The 15,067-nt window shown below is 45.0% G+C and overlaps 1 protein-coding gene across 2 annotated transcripts in view; it reads right to left on the bottom strand.

Annotated features, from left to right (window-relative positions):
• Ahnak (AHNAK nucleoprotein) overlaps nt 1-15,067 on the bottom strand; it is an 86,517-nt gene that overhangs the window by 30,899 nt on the left and 40,551 nt on the right. For both annotated transcript variants that reach the window (XM_029472476.1, XM_021151887.2), the window contains exon 5: nt 8,850-8,949. In XM_029472476.1, the coding sequence (XP_029328336.1) occupies nt 8,850-8,949 (100 nt within the window). The remainder of the gene's footprint in view (nt 1-8,849; nt 8,950-15,067) is intronic.

The raw sequence follows: 15,067 nt of genomic DNA, 5'->3' as shown, positions 1-15,067 counted from the left end.
CACTCTGTAGACCAGGCTGGCCTCGAACTCAGAAATCCGCCTGCCTCTGCCTCCCAAGTGCTGGGATTAAAGGCGTGCGCCACCACGCCCGGCCCGTAAGATTGTTTTTATCAAGATTGAGTCTCTCTACATAGCCCTGGCTGTCCTGGAATTCACTATACAGACAAGGGCAATCTTGAAACAACAGCAGTCCTCCTGCTTCAGCCTTCCAAGTGCTAGGATTACAGAGTATATCACCATGCCCCAAAGCAAGATCTTTCATGCTATGTCCTTACTCTCCTGCCTCATCATCTTCCCCACCACTCACCAGCTCATGCTCTTTTCAAGGTGAGGTCACTTTTTCATTCCTTATTGAGTCTGCCTTTATCTCTGGGCCATCATTCAGATTGTCCCCAGTCCCTGTGAACAGGAAATATTCCTATTCTGAATGTGTGGAATATGCAGAATAGACCTGTTCCTTCCTGGTTGCACTTAACCCCTAAGAGACTTAGAGGAAAGAGAGGGACAAACTGTCCAGAACATGAAGATATACTATGTCCTAAGACTCATCCTCCTGTGTAGTTGAACACCTCAAAGACATTTAGAAATACCATGATTTCCACACCAAGAAACACTGCCTGGCTGGGTGATGGTGGTCCATGCCTTTGATCCAAGCACTCGGGAGGCAGAGGCAGGTAGATCTCTGAGTTTGAGGCCAGCCTCGTCTGCCAAGTGAGTTCCAGGACAGCCAGGAATGCAGAAACACACAGAGAAACAATGAGAAGAGGGGGAGGAGGAGGAGGAGGAGGAAGATGAGAAAGAAGAACAGGAGATGGCCTGTCAGAACTGGACTAACATCTGCTCCTCCTAAAAGTGATCTGTACCCAAATACAGGAGACCCCCCCCCCCCCGCAAAGCCCAGAACCACAGGGCCACTAGTTGACAAGAGCAAGCAGAGTGAGAGGCCATCAGAACTTCTGATTTGCCAAAAGAATGCTTCAGGCTCATGAATCAATCCATTCACAGCTCAGAACCACCCAAGAGTCAGGGGTGATCAACCTCATCAGGCCTCTGTTACTGTTTCAAATCAAGAGGGACCGGGTAACCAAGACAACTAAGTAATCAGCCAGCCCTGAAATTGTGTCCCCATCAGAGAGATCTACACGGTATGTTCAATACAACATCAGGTCAAGGAAAAACAGCTCAGAAAGATGGGATTTTTAAAGCTGCTACCAGGGCTCACGATCATTTGTAACTACAGTTTCAGGAGATCCAACTTCCTTTCAGGTCTCCAGTAGGTACCTGAATGCTTGTGTGCAGGCAAAGCATTAGTACACATAAAAATTTTAAAATAAATACAACAAGAAAGAAAGGAAAGGAGAGAGAGAGAGAGAGGGAGAGGGCAAGGGAGAGGGAGAGGCACTTGGTGGGTGGGGTTCACTAAGTGTTTCTTCCCTAGTTTGTGGGCTCCACCCTTAGCATCAAAGGAGGGAGAGTGGGAGGAAAAGGAAGCTGCAGTGTAGCTATATATAGCATGATAAACTCATTACTAGACCCCATCTGGCTGGTTGGTGACAAAGCCAGGGATGAATGGAGAGAAGTATTCAACTCATCTGTGTTCAGGTCCCAGCTCTGACACTTAAGGGCATGTCACTCCACCAAGGGAAGCCTCTGATAGTTTAGCCATTACCTAAGGCTGACAACACCTCCTGCATTCATTTTTGATGAAAGGACTTTCCATAGCTAGCACCTGAAAGGAGGGAAGCACTCAGATCATTTCCCCACCCCCAAGGTCGACTAGATGCCCGCTAAATGACAGGCATTGTTCTCATAGGGCCAGAAGCACAGTTTTCAACAACAGCCAAAGTCTCTTTATGGAGTTTACTCTCAAAGGAAACAAAGAGAACGGTGTAATCAAAATGAAATAAAAGCCATGTTTTCTCAAATACATGTAAAAGAAAATTGTGAAGGAAAAAATAATCAAGCAAGTAAATGGGATGGATTTGAAGTGTGGTTCTTAGGTTGCCTCCACAGAAAGCCAGCAGCGGAGAGAGCCTTGAGTACAGACGTCAGGATATGCAGAGTGAGGTCTTTCCTAATACTCACTGGCAGTGCTCTGGGTTTGGCAGTAACAGAATATTTTCTCAGTGTCCAAATGGGTTTTTAAAATGTTATTACATTTATTTATTTGTGTACAGGATTAGTACATACATATCACGCATGTATGCAGAGGTCAGAGGACAACTTGCAGGAGTCCATTTTCTCTTTCCACCATGTAGGTCCTGGGGGTTGAACTCAAGTCATCAAAATTAGCACCAAGCACCTCTACCCACTGATCCATCTCACTAGCCACCTCCACTCCTTTTTTGAAGCAAGATCTCACTCACTGTGTATCCCTGGCTGCCCTGAAACTTGATATTTAAACCAGACTGGCCTCTTACTCCTTACTCCACCTGCCTCTGTCCCGACTAAAGGTGCGCTCTACAACATGGGGCTGGCATACACCACACACACTTTTCACACACTTTTTTTTTTTTTTAATATTTTGTTTTTCTCTGGCTGTTCTGGAACTCACTCTGTAGCCCCGGCTGGCCCTGAACTCAGAAATCTGACTACCTGTGCCTCCCAAGTGCTAAGATTAAAGGCATCTGCCACTACTGCCCAGCTCATTCACCACTTTTTAGACAGTGTCTCACATTGTCGTTTAGGGTGATCTGGAATTCATTATGCACCCTCCACTGGTCTCAAATGAACTCACAATGAACTACTGCTTCAGCATCCAATATAGCTCACCAAATGGAACAACACGTAGAAGAGAATATCAAGAGTCTCCATCTTGTTGTTTATAGATTAAGAAAGCTACAACAGGAAATAAAAAAAAGTAAAAACATCATAAAGGTTACATTCTAGTGAAGGGGAAGGAAGCTAACAAATGTAGGTATTAGTGTGTATCAGGGAACACGGACTAAATGGAGAATATGGAATTAGTAAAAGCCAGAGGTGGTAGTCATTGAGGTGGCTCCTGTCTGAATTCCCAGCACTCCAGAGGCTGAGGCAGGAGTCCTGAGGTGAGTTCAAGGTCAACCTGTACTACATAGGGAGAGTCACAGTGAGAAAGGAAGGAGAGGAATGGAGAGAAGGTGGGGGCTTGCAAAGAAGGATCAAAGGTATGTTAGAGGTCTCTCTGGTGAGGTGACATTCACCAAGAGAAGAATTTCCCAAGCAGAAGGGCATTCCAGGCATAGTTCATAGCAAGGAATTTGATTGTCAAATCAAAGAACAGCAAAGGATCAGGGGTGGAGAGCAGGAGCCAGATGCTGTAGAAGTAGAAGTCTTAAATCATTGCTAGCCCTTGAGCTATGTTCCACAGTGAGAAGGAGAGTCACAGAAAGTTATAAGTAGTAAATGACATAATTTTTTGAGATATTTAGAATAAGCTGGCCTGATTGACTAATGTTTTGAAAAAGTCAATCTTGTTGCTATGATATAAAAAGGACCAGAGGGTCCAAGACACAGAAGCAACTGTCATAGTGTGGGTGAGAGTTAGGAGCTCAAATCAGGACCGTTGTGGTAGTCACAGAAAAGTGACTGTATTATAGAGATGGAAAGACAGAATGGGGGAAATTGCTAACGGCATATCAAATGTAAAAGATGGGCTCTGCACCTGTTCATCTGAACAAGATGACATTTATGAAGACAAAAATCTGTGAGCCACCACAGTAGAGGGTAGGGGAGGTAGGAGAACTTTCCCAGCAAGTGTTCAAACATCTCCTGTAACGTTCAAACATCTTTATAACATTCACCTGATACAAGCTAGGGGCCGTATCAAGAAGTTCCATTACTGGATATATACCGAAAAGAAGTGGGTGCAGGGCCAAGATGACTCAGCTAATAAAGAAGGTTGCTGCTGAGCCTGACAATCTGAACTCCGTCCTCCAGATCTTCACAGTGAAAGGTGAGAACCAACTCCCAAAAGTTGTCCTCCAATGTCCACTGACACATTGTGGCACATGCAAAAAAAAATTGTTTTAAGACAAGGACTCAGACTATGTAGTCCTGGGTGGCCTGGAACTTGCTATGTTGATCAGGCTGTCCTCTTACTCACATAAATCTACCTGCCCCTGCCTCCTAAGTACTGAGATTGGAGGTATGCACGACCATGACCAGGCCCATCAGTAAATGTAATTTTTGACTGAAAGAGATATTTTCTCATCAGTGCTCATAGCAGAACTATTCACAAAAGGTAGAAAGGCATCCTAAATATCCATCAACAGATAAGCAGGTAAATGTGGCAAATACGTGAAATAAACTACTATTAATATAGAACAGTGATTATATTCTGACATGTGCTGTAACATTCAGAACACTACTACAAGTAAGCCAGACCCCAAAAAACAGATGTTTTAGAGTCCACTGATATGAGGTATGGGATTCACAGAGTCACACCAAGGAAGGTGGTTTCCAGGAGCTGGGTAATGGGAATAGGGAGTTGGTGTTTAATGACTATAGAGTTTGAACTGAGGGAGATGGCAAGAGTTCTGGAGGTAGCATATGGTGAGGATCCCAAAGCACAGGCAGATACTTAATGTCACTGAAGTGAATATCACAAAAGGGTAAAGTCAGGGGTTGGAGAGATGGCTCAGAGGTTAAGAGCACTGGCTGCTCTTCCAGAGCATCCAAGTCCAATTTCCAGAACCCAAAAGGCAGCTCACAGCTGTGTGTAACTCTTCTGGCCTCCAAGGACACTGGGCATGTATCTAGTACATGTAGAAGCAGGTGCACACATAATTCTCTCTCTCTCTCCCCTCTCTGTCTCACTTCCTCTTTCTTCTCTCTCAAATAAAATAAATAGACTTAAAGGAGAAGGAGGAGGAGAAGAAGAAAAAGAAAAACAGTTAAAGCAGACCTAGTATCATAGACCTGCAATTGGTCTGCACTCCCACCTACCTGGGAGGTTAAGGCAGAAAGATTCAAAGCTGGGCTACAGAATGAGTTCATATTAGTTGAAGCTTATCTCAAAGTAAAAAGTTAAAAACCGGACTTGGGAGAAGGGTGGTAAAGTGGTTGCCCAGCATGCATAGAGCCTTGAAGTCAATGCCCATGATGAATAAACCAGGTGTGACAACTCATACTGCAATCCCAGCATTCATAAAGTGGAAGCAGAGGATCGGGAGTTCAAGGCCATCCTTGCAAATTCAGCAAGTTTGAGGCCAGCCTCAAGGTCATCCTCTGCTACATACTGAGATCAACTCAGCCTGGATTCCAAGAGAACTTTTGAAAAGAGAAAAAAGAAAAAGAAAGGTAAGAAGAAAAAGAATAAAGAAAGGAACCAGGTGGTGGTGGTGGTATGTGCCTTTAATCACCAGAACTTGGAAGGCAGAGGTAAGTGGATCTCTGTGAGTTCGAGGCCAGCCTGGTATACAGAGTGAGTTCCAGGACAGCCAAGAATACACACAGAGAAACTCTGTCTCAAAAAAAAAAAAAAAAAAAAAAAAAAAAAAAAGGGGGAAGGAAAAAAAAGAAAAAAGATGAGAGATATATAGCTCAATAGTAGGGTTCTTGCCTAGAAATTTCAAAGCCCTGGGTTAAATTGCTCTTAGTAGAAAATAAAAAGGTTAAAATGGTATTTTAAAAGGTTATTTTAAAGCTTTTACCAAGTTCACGTGTGAGTATGACTCAGGCACTTAAATATAAAATGAACTGGGTGTGGTAGCACATGCCTGTCTGTAATCCTAGTACTGGGGAGGGGGGGGGAGGCAGGAGGATCACAAGCGCCAAGCCAATATGAGCTACTCAGGAAGACCCCCACCTCCGTCTAAAAATAAACAAACAGAAAGAAAAAGCAAACAAATTATAGCCTGCACATGTTACAGTGCTGAAATGGGCCTAGAGCCTGGCAGCTTCAGGGCTGCTCCGCTGCACTTGAAGCAGGGCGACTAGGTCTGCAGGAGCATGGCTGCCTCAGCTGTAATTTGAGTTTCCACACTCCAGCATCTCACCCTCCAAATGGCCATTAGCCTTGAAGCCACAGACTGACCGGGCTCCCAGGTAGCTCCACGTAAATGGACTGACTTGCTGCTATTTTACCAAAACCACTGACCACTGCTGACCAACAGCAAGCTCTGTTGTACTCAAACTGGTTTTTAGATCTCAGAGAAATGCCAAAACCCTCTTGTGATCTGCAGGCAAATGGCAGTGCCAGGTAAGCCAGGTGTCTGGAATGAGACAATCTGGTTGTCTGTCAAGTGATGTTTGACAGCGCTGGGATTCGTATCATAAATCACCATGCCCAGCACAACTTAGTTTCTAGGTTGCATGTGCACGAGACCCTGCATTCTAAGGAAGCATTCACAGTCAAGGGAGAGAGACATTCCTGTACTTTAGTCCAAGGCACATGGGACTGGTGAGATAGGCCAGAGGGTAAAGGTGATTGCTCTAATATCTGACTTAGGACCTGACTTTGATCCCTGAGACCTACGTAGTAGGAAGAGAGAACCAACTCACGCTTGTTCAGTATTTGAGTTATTTGGGGAAAGAGATTTGATCCTAACCCCCTTTAAATTTCAAGACATTTAAACAATAATAAAACAAATTGAAAACAGAAACAAGCACCTTGTTGGGATGGCAAATACCACAAGAAACCAAACGGTTTCCCACGAGCACTGTCTACCACAAAAGCCCAGTAGCCAGCCTGCAGCTCTTGCCATCTTCTGCCCATTTTGTTTGCTGAGCATTCTTTGCCCCGCCCACCCCCACCCCCACCCCAGCCCCCTGCCTCATGTAGTCTAGTGGAAGCCCAGCAGTGTGGGAGCTGGTGTTAATATGTCCAGGAATCCTGGGAAACAGGGTCTTTGAGATTCAGGTGGGCCTGAATGGAGGGAGAGATCATCAAAAACTCAGAGGACAGACTGATAGGAAAGCCTGAAATCCTAACCACTGAAGAGGTTGAGGCAGGAAGATTAAAAGTTCTAGGTCAGCCAGAACTTAATTAGACTCTGACTCAAAAGAAAAAAATAAATAAAAAGAGGGTTGGGGGCCGGGCGTGGTGGCGCACGCCTTTAATCCCAGCACTTGGGAGGCAGAGGCAGGCGGATTTCTGAGTTCGAGGCCAGCCTGGTCTACAAAGNGCAGAGGCAGGCGGATTTCTGAGTTCGAGGCCAGCCTGGTCTACAAAGTGAGTTCCATGACAGCCAGGGCTATACAGAGAAACCCTGTCTCGAAAAAAAAAAAAAAAAAAAAAAAAAAAAAAAAAAAGAGGGTTGGGGTTGCAGATCAGTAGCAGAGGGCTTGGGCTTATTCATGTCCCCAAGACCCTACATTCAAACCCCAGTCCTGCTAAAAGCAATAATAATAATAATAATAATAATAATAATAATAATAAACTGTAAGGCAGGGCATTGGAAGGATCATGAAGACCAGATCTGTGGCCTGGCATCATGGCTTGGGGACCTGCAAAGACTCCAGCACAGGTGGAATGAAAGATGTCCTGTGGGAACAAAGGGCACAGAGATAGAAACTGGATCACAAACCATCTTGTGTGCTAAGAACATGAACTTTACCCTAAAAGTCACCAGCCACTGGAGAACTTAAAGAAATAAAGTAACACCATTTGATCGAGCATGTGTGCTTGTTTTAAACCAACGCTCTTTGAGCCTACTACTCTAGCAGTGAAGAAAAATAAGACAGGAAGGCAGGAGGTGACTGCAGTCAGCAAAGAAAACCTCAGCCACCAGAGATGTCAAGGATGTGGGCGACCTGTGTGGTGACCAGAAATTAGCACAGAAATCAGGAGGGTGGGGGTCAGAGCAGGAAGAGATGGAGTCCAGTGCTGGGCACCTCAGAAGTGCTTGGAAGAGTATGGGCTTGGGATTCAGCAGGCCCCCCAAGGTTACCCAGAGAATGAGGGAGGGAAAGAACCTGAAGATAAATCCACAAATCTGTGGAGGTATTATTACATTTGTGAGCTTATGGGGAAAGAGAGGTTACGGTGGAACCTGTCCTCAGTATGTGATATGGCCGCTTCAGTCTATGTTTTGGTTGTTGTTTTGTTTTGTTTTGTTTTTGAACAGATTCTATCTATTTAACCTTGGTTGGCCCAGAACTCATCCTGTAGATCAGACTGGCCTTCAACTCAGAGTCTACCTGCCTCTGCCCCCAAATCCTGGGATTAAATGTGTGTTGCACCTTCCTCAGACCCCACTGTGTTATTCACAGAAGAGACCCTCACAAGAGAAGGTCTATCAGCATTCCCCTCACAGCAGTAGATGAAAACCACTCTCTCTGCTCATATGAGATGGAAGGGTAACTAAGACATAGTGACTCCTGTCTGTAGACCCAGCACTTGGGAAGAGAAGGCAGGAAGATTTCAAGTTACTGGCCTGGGTTACATTGTGAGTCCTGGGGTGGTCTAGAGTACAGAGGAAGACCTTGCATCAAAAATAACAAAAACAAAAACATGGGGGCTGGAGAGATGGTTCAGTTAAAAGAATTTGCAGCTCCTGCTGAGGACAGAACTACCTATAATGCCAGCTCCAGGGCACTTAAGCCTCTTGCCTGTGACCTCCACCAGCACTTGTGCTCAAATGCACATACTCATACAGACATCAGACACACACACACACACACATATATATAATTAAAAATAATAAAAATATTTTTAAAAAGAGGTAGGAGAGAAGCTTTTGAATTTCTAGGTCCTGGAATGCCAGGAGCAGGCCAGGGTGCTGGCATCCTGAGCCAGCTCCTTCCAGGATGGATAGCCACGGCCCAGGAAGTCAGCACACCTGCTGGTGCTTTCCTGAGCCTTATCTCTGCATACATCCCTTCTATAATGAAGGCTGTCCTGTTTTCAGTCCCACCACTTCACTCACCTGCATCTGGGGTGGAGTCTGACGCTGCCCCAGCTTTGTTGATAGCCTCCTTGGGTTTATTCTGGTCGTTGCAGTCCAGGGATGAAGGTTGTACTGTATTCTAATGATAAGGATAAAGATGATTATAGAGTGACTCAACCCCATCTTGTGGATTAACATTTCTCAAGTGTATACTGTGGATATGCACAAAAACACCAGAGACGCCACCTTTCCCAAATTACCTGCAAACCTCCCAGCCCCTTCGTACCCTAGCCTGGAAGTTCTGGCTATAGAGAAGACAGCAGAGCCATCTTTCTGTGAACGTCACATAAATTTCATCAGTCACCAGATCCAGTCCTCAAAGGCTTCGCAGGAACAAATGAGAGAAAAAAAGAACTATGTTCAACACTATGAACATCCTGTAAGGAAAGAGGAGTTTTTATTGGACCAACAAACTGGTCAGTTATCGTCCACAGGACACCTTTTCTCTCTGTCCAGCACTAAGTTAAATGTCATAGAGCAGAACATACAACCAGTAGGCTGTACTCCACAAGGAGTTCCTGAAGACTTATGAGGTAGACCTCCAACCAAGGGTCATCTCCATTCTGGATGGAAGAATCCTATCGGAAAGGAGAGACCGCATTGCCTTGGGATTTCCTGGCCATAGCCAGAATCTACCAGACAGCAACATGGAAACCAGCTCATGGAGAACTTAGTTAGTGGGGGCAGCTTCTACAGGCTACTCTTTCCCTAGCATTCTAGCAAATTATTTTAGAGATGTATTTAGTTGTGTCTGGTCTGTGTAAGCATGTGCACACATGTAGGGGTGCAAGCCTATGTACACTCAAGGAGGCCTGGAGATGGTGCAGGATGGACCTCTCCATCTCTCTCTCTGCCTTCTACTTGGGAGGCAGGGTCTCTTCCTGAACCTGCATTTTCTCCTGGAAACCACATGAAGTGTAGTTTGGATTATTCTGTTGCCCTTCCATTGTTTTTGTTTATACCAATTAGAAAAGAAAGAGAAAAAAAAAACCAAAACTGCTGGGATTACAGGCCATTTGTAGGGATACTTGGTTTGTTACATAAGATTGGAGCTCTGGTCTTCATGACTGGAGTCAAGCACTTTTGACCACTGAGGCATCTCTCCAGTCTTTTATCCTAGGAAATTTCTCATGTGGGCCCAGTAGTGCGCTCAAGTCATCTCAGCACTGAGGCTGCCTCAGTAGAGGCAGGAAGATCCGGAGTTCAAGGCCATTCTTGGCTACACATTCAATTTTAGGCCAGCTTGGGCTATTAAACTGTGTCTCAAGAAGGAAAAAAAAAGTAGGGGCTGGAGATTGAACACTTGCTCTTTCTGTTTGCAGCACATATGTAGTGCTTTACAATACCCATAACTTCAGTTCTGGAGGATCCAGCCCCTTTTCTGACTTCCTTGGGCACCAGTCATGCATATGGTGCAAATGCATATGTGCAGGCGCTACACAAAAAATAGAAAAATACAAAATAAAAAAAAATAGAAAAAAACAAAAAATAGAAATAAATCTTGTTTTAAAATGACACGAAACTTCTAAGGCTCTAAAAAGCTGCACACAGGGCGGGGCAGCAGTGGCACACGTCTTTAATCCCAGCCCTCAGGAGGGAGAGGCAGGAGGACCTCTGAGTGTGAGGCCAGCCTGGTCTACAGAGTAACCAAGACAGCCAGAGCTACACAAAGAAACCCTGTCTCAAAATAAACAATCAAAAAACTGCACATAGGTTAGTCCCATCCCTGATTCCTCATTATCATGCATTTCCAAAATTTCAGATAGATTAGTCAGAAATGATACAGTTTTCAAAAAACAATCACAGCTTTCCCAGAAAGAGTTTGGTTGAGTAAGTGTTTCATAGCTATTTCTTTTCTTTCAATTCATTGCTTTCAGTTATAAAATGAATCTCAGAATAAGTCCAAATAGCCACAGAAGAAAGGAATGCTTTTTCTTGTCAGCAACGATGATCAAATAATAAGGGCAAACACATTAGCACTGAGCATGTGCCAAACAAGGCCACATAGTTTTCATTCACACGTTAACTCCTTACAGCTATGTGATCATAAGACAGCTCACAATCATCTGTAATTCCAGACCAGGGGATCCAACAGCCTCTGCTGACCTCCTCCAGCTCTTGCATGCATGTGGTGCATATACATACCCTTAGCCACATACACGTAAAATAAGTAACTTTGTAAATGTTCAGAGAGTTGGATAGACTGCTCAATGGTTGCTGTGCAAGCATTAGGACCTGAGTTCAGATCCCTAGAAACCCACATAAATGGCAGGTAGGCATGGCAGCCTGTCTGTGACTCCAGTCTCAGAGCACAGTGACAGGGAATCTACAAGCGAGCTGGCTGACTAGACTAACCAAGTCAGCAAGCACTGGGCTTGCTGGAGAGACCCTGACTTAAGGAATAAAGTAGAAGGACAATCAAAACCAATCAGGCCTACACAGGCCACACATGTGTTTGCACATACACACAAACACACACACACACACAAGCACACACGCACACACACACACATGGAAAAAGGAAAAAAATACTGAATGGGGTTTCCAGTCAGGGGTGTGATAGCACGTGATTGCAATCTTGGCACTCAGGAGGTGGAGGCAGGAAGCTCAGGAGTTTAAAACTAGCTTTAGCTACATAAGGTCTTGCCTCAAAAAGAAAAAATAATAATGTGGAGTTTCTTTTTGGGGGGAGTTTATGATGTCATTACTTTGAGGTAGGGGGAAATGTCTAGAAGAGTTAGCTGGGGAGATAAAGCATGCCTGAAGGCAAGATCATGCAAAAGTGGGTTCTGGTCATCTCTTGGTAGCCACAAAAATAGGAAGAGATGGGAGGGGTTTAAGGTTTTAAACACACACGTGTAGCATCAGGCTGGCTTCTCATTAATGGGTCTCCAGGTCTGCGCCAAGCAGTTGTATAAGCTGAAGAATCTTCAGCCCCTTCCTCTTTTGCCACTCCTCAGCCTTTGAGAGGGACTGAAAGTGGGTGGCAAACCTCTAGTCTGGTTTAGGAACACCTCACGAGAATGCCCTTCCTGCAGGAGACCACCTACAATGAGGATGACCAAGGGGGCAAGAGGACAAAGAATAGATATCAGAGGCAAGGTGAGTGGGGCAAGTCAAGAAGAGGAGTCCATACAGACGCTAAGCATCTCCCTCCATATGCCATCCTGTCCCAGACCAAGGCCCACCCAGTCCTGGCAGTGCAGAGAATCCATGTGGCAAAGCCTGCTGGTCTCCAGGCCCTTGCTTCTGGCCATCCTATCTCTCGTCAACTTCAAACTTTACTTCCTATCTAAACAAACAGAATTGGACTGGGATAGGCAAAGGGCTGCACAGGGGCCTGATAGGAAAAAGTGGAACTGAGTTTGTGGCTTACCCAAAAGATTAAAGCTGCTTTAATTGAACCTGTTTCATTTAAAGAGAGAAGATTAAGGGAATCATGTATCCCAGACCACTACATTCAGGGAGAGATGGCAAAGACAGCCACAGAAACAAAAGATAAATGACTCAGTGCTGGTGAAATTGCAGTTATCCTTGACAAGCCAGTAGAGGAGATTTTTCTGGCTAGGCAGCCTATCCTGAGGCCCTCAAATTGCACTTCACAGGACTTGATTGCCCCACCCAAGCCTGGCCTAGCCAGCTTCCTTGAGTGTGGGTTCACACGGGTACTGAAAGGCTGGGGTAATCTGATTGGCCTGGAGATTTCGTGGTTGCTAGGGAAGACAGTTTCATTAATTATCTGAATCAGGTTTAAACCTGTTCCTCTCATTCCTACGTGCCCGTCCTTGTATAGCCCTGAGGTGAGACACTGCCAATCTGATTGCTCCCATGATTTGCAAAACCCAGGTGGGTTTTAAACTGCTAAACCTAGTTGACCATAAGGCCTATCAAATTAAAGAATTATTACCTTAAAGTCATTTTGTTTCCCCTTAGAGGCAAAAGAATCAAGTGGTGAGATTCCTGACTTCCCATTACCCTAGTGAATAATCTTTTTATCTCTGTTTTAGCCAGCAGAAGCTTGATCTCTGTGGAAGAGGAACCCACAGAAGAAATCCGATGAGGCTAACGGAGCTGGCGAGGAACAGGGATTGCTAACCCCGCACAAATCCACTAACCAGTCATTTCTTAAAGACACGGTTTCTTGTATCCCCGGTTGGCACTGAATTCTCTGTGTAGCTGAGGATGGCTTGAATTACTGAGTCTCCTGCCTCTACCCCTCCCTCAGGTGCTAAGATTACAGGCCTGTATGTGCCACCATGCCCAATTTAGATAGCACAGTGCTAGCAATCAGACCCAGCATATTGTGCATGGTAGGCAATCATTCTACCAATGGAGCTATATCCCAGCACTCAAAATTGCTTTCTAGAAGGACTTTGTCTCAACCTGAGAAACATAAAACATATGCTCCCTCCAGACACCACAGATATTTTTCTGCATTCATATGCCAGTATGTCACAGCCAAATGCCTCCTAGCAAAAGGCACAGGGCTTTGTCTCATTCTGCAGTGGTCTGCACTGGCAACCTTGCCACTGTCATGTGTCTGGCAGGCTCAAACAGAACGGGAGGGTAGGCATGGGGGATTGGGACAATCAGAGGAACACATGACTCTCCACATTCCAGCTGATTTCTAGGGAGTCAAAAACCTCAGGTGGGGCCAGGGGAGGAAAGGAGGAAGGGAAGAAAGGCAAATAAAGGTGTTTTAATATTTTAGTAAAACAAAACGGTTGGGAAGACAGCTCAGTGGGCAGCAGTGCCCGCTGCATCAGCATGAGGAGCTGCATTAGACTCCCCAGCACTTGTGTAAAAAGTTGGGTGTTAACACTCACCTGTAACCCTGCACTGTCAGGAGCAGAGACAGGATAGCTAGGGCTTTACTGGCCTCCAGTCCAGCTCCAGGTTCAGTGAGAGGCTCTGTCTCAAGGGTATACAGCAAAGAGTAATAGAGCAGGAATCCAGATATTCTCTTCTGGCCTCCATACATGCCACACCTCACCAATATATGTCTGTATACATGTCACATTCATAAACTTCACACACACACAACATATACATGCGCACACACATGCATATATGCATATACACACATGTGGAAAAAGAAATATACTATAATATACATTTGGAGTTCTACTCAGAATTACATCTCATTGAAAACTGCATGTGTATACATTTGCATGTTGAAACAAGGTCTTGCTATGCAGAATAGGATGACCTTGAGCCATGATCTTCCTACCTTGATCTACCAAGTAGTGGATTTATAAGCCTTTGCTCCCATACCCAGCTATCACTTATTTAGGGAGTGGAGAAATATCTCAATGGTTAGGAATATTTAATGTTCTTTCACAGAACCTGAATTTGGTTTCCAGCACCCACATCAAGAAACTCACAAGTACTGTAATTCCTGTTCCATGAAATCAATCCAATGCACTCTTCTGGACTACAAAGGCATCCCAGTGTGAGGGAGCAAGCTTTTGTGAGTGTGCACATGCACACACATACAACACAAACACACAGACACACAGACACACACACACTTTATTTTGGAGGGTATCTTAGTTAGGATTTCTATTGCTGCAGTGAAACACCATGACCAAAAAGCAAGCTGGGGAGGAAAGGTTTTATTTGGCTTTTCCTTCCACATCACTGTTCATCATTGAAGGAAGTCAGGGCAGGTACTTAAACAAGGCAGGTGTGGACGCCCAGCTCGCCAGTAAGGAGGACACCCATGTTATGGGTATTTTATCTGTATGTATGTCTGCATGCCTAGTGTCCTCAGAGGCCAAAGGAGGGCATCAGATCCCCTAGCATTACAGATGGCTGTGAGCCACCATGTGGGTTCTGGAAACTGAACCTGGGTCCTCTCTATCTCTCCAGCCCTTATTGTATTTGGAGACAAGGTTGCTTCATTGCTCAGGCTGGTCTTAAACTCTTGAGTACAAGTAATCCTCCTGTCAGTCTTCCTAGTAGCTGGTGCTACAGATCCACACCACCATTCTAGCTTTTTCTGGGCAGGGGGAGGGAGTCAAGTTAAGGTCTCACTGTGTAGCTCTAGCTATCCTAGAATGTATGATGTATAATACAAGGCTGACCTCAAACTCAGAATCCGCCTGCCTCTGCTTCAATAGTGCTGGAATTAAAGGCATGCACCACCACTCTCTCTCTCTCTCTCTCTCTCTCTCTCTCTCTCTCTCTCTCTCTCT

This window comes from Mus caroli, chromosome 19 (genome assembly GCF_900094665.2).
Source record: "Mus caroli chromosome 19, CAROLI_EIJ_v1.1, whole genome shotgun sequence".
Classification (NCBI taxonomy): domain Eukaryota; kingdom Metazoa; phylum Chordata; class Mammalia; order Rodentia; family Muridae; genus Mus; species Mus caroli.
Note: the sequence above shows the minus strand (reverse complement) of the source record. Positions and strands in the feature narration are given on the sequence as shown.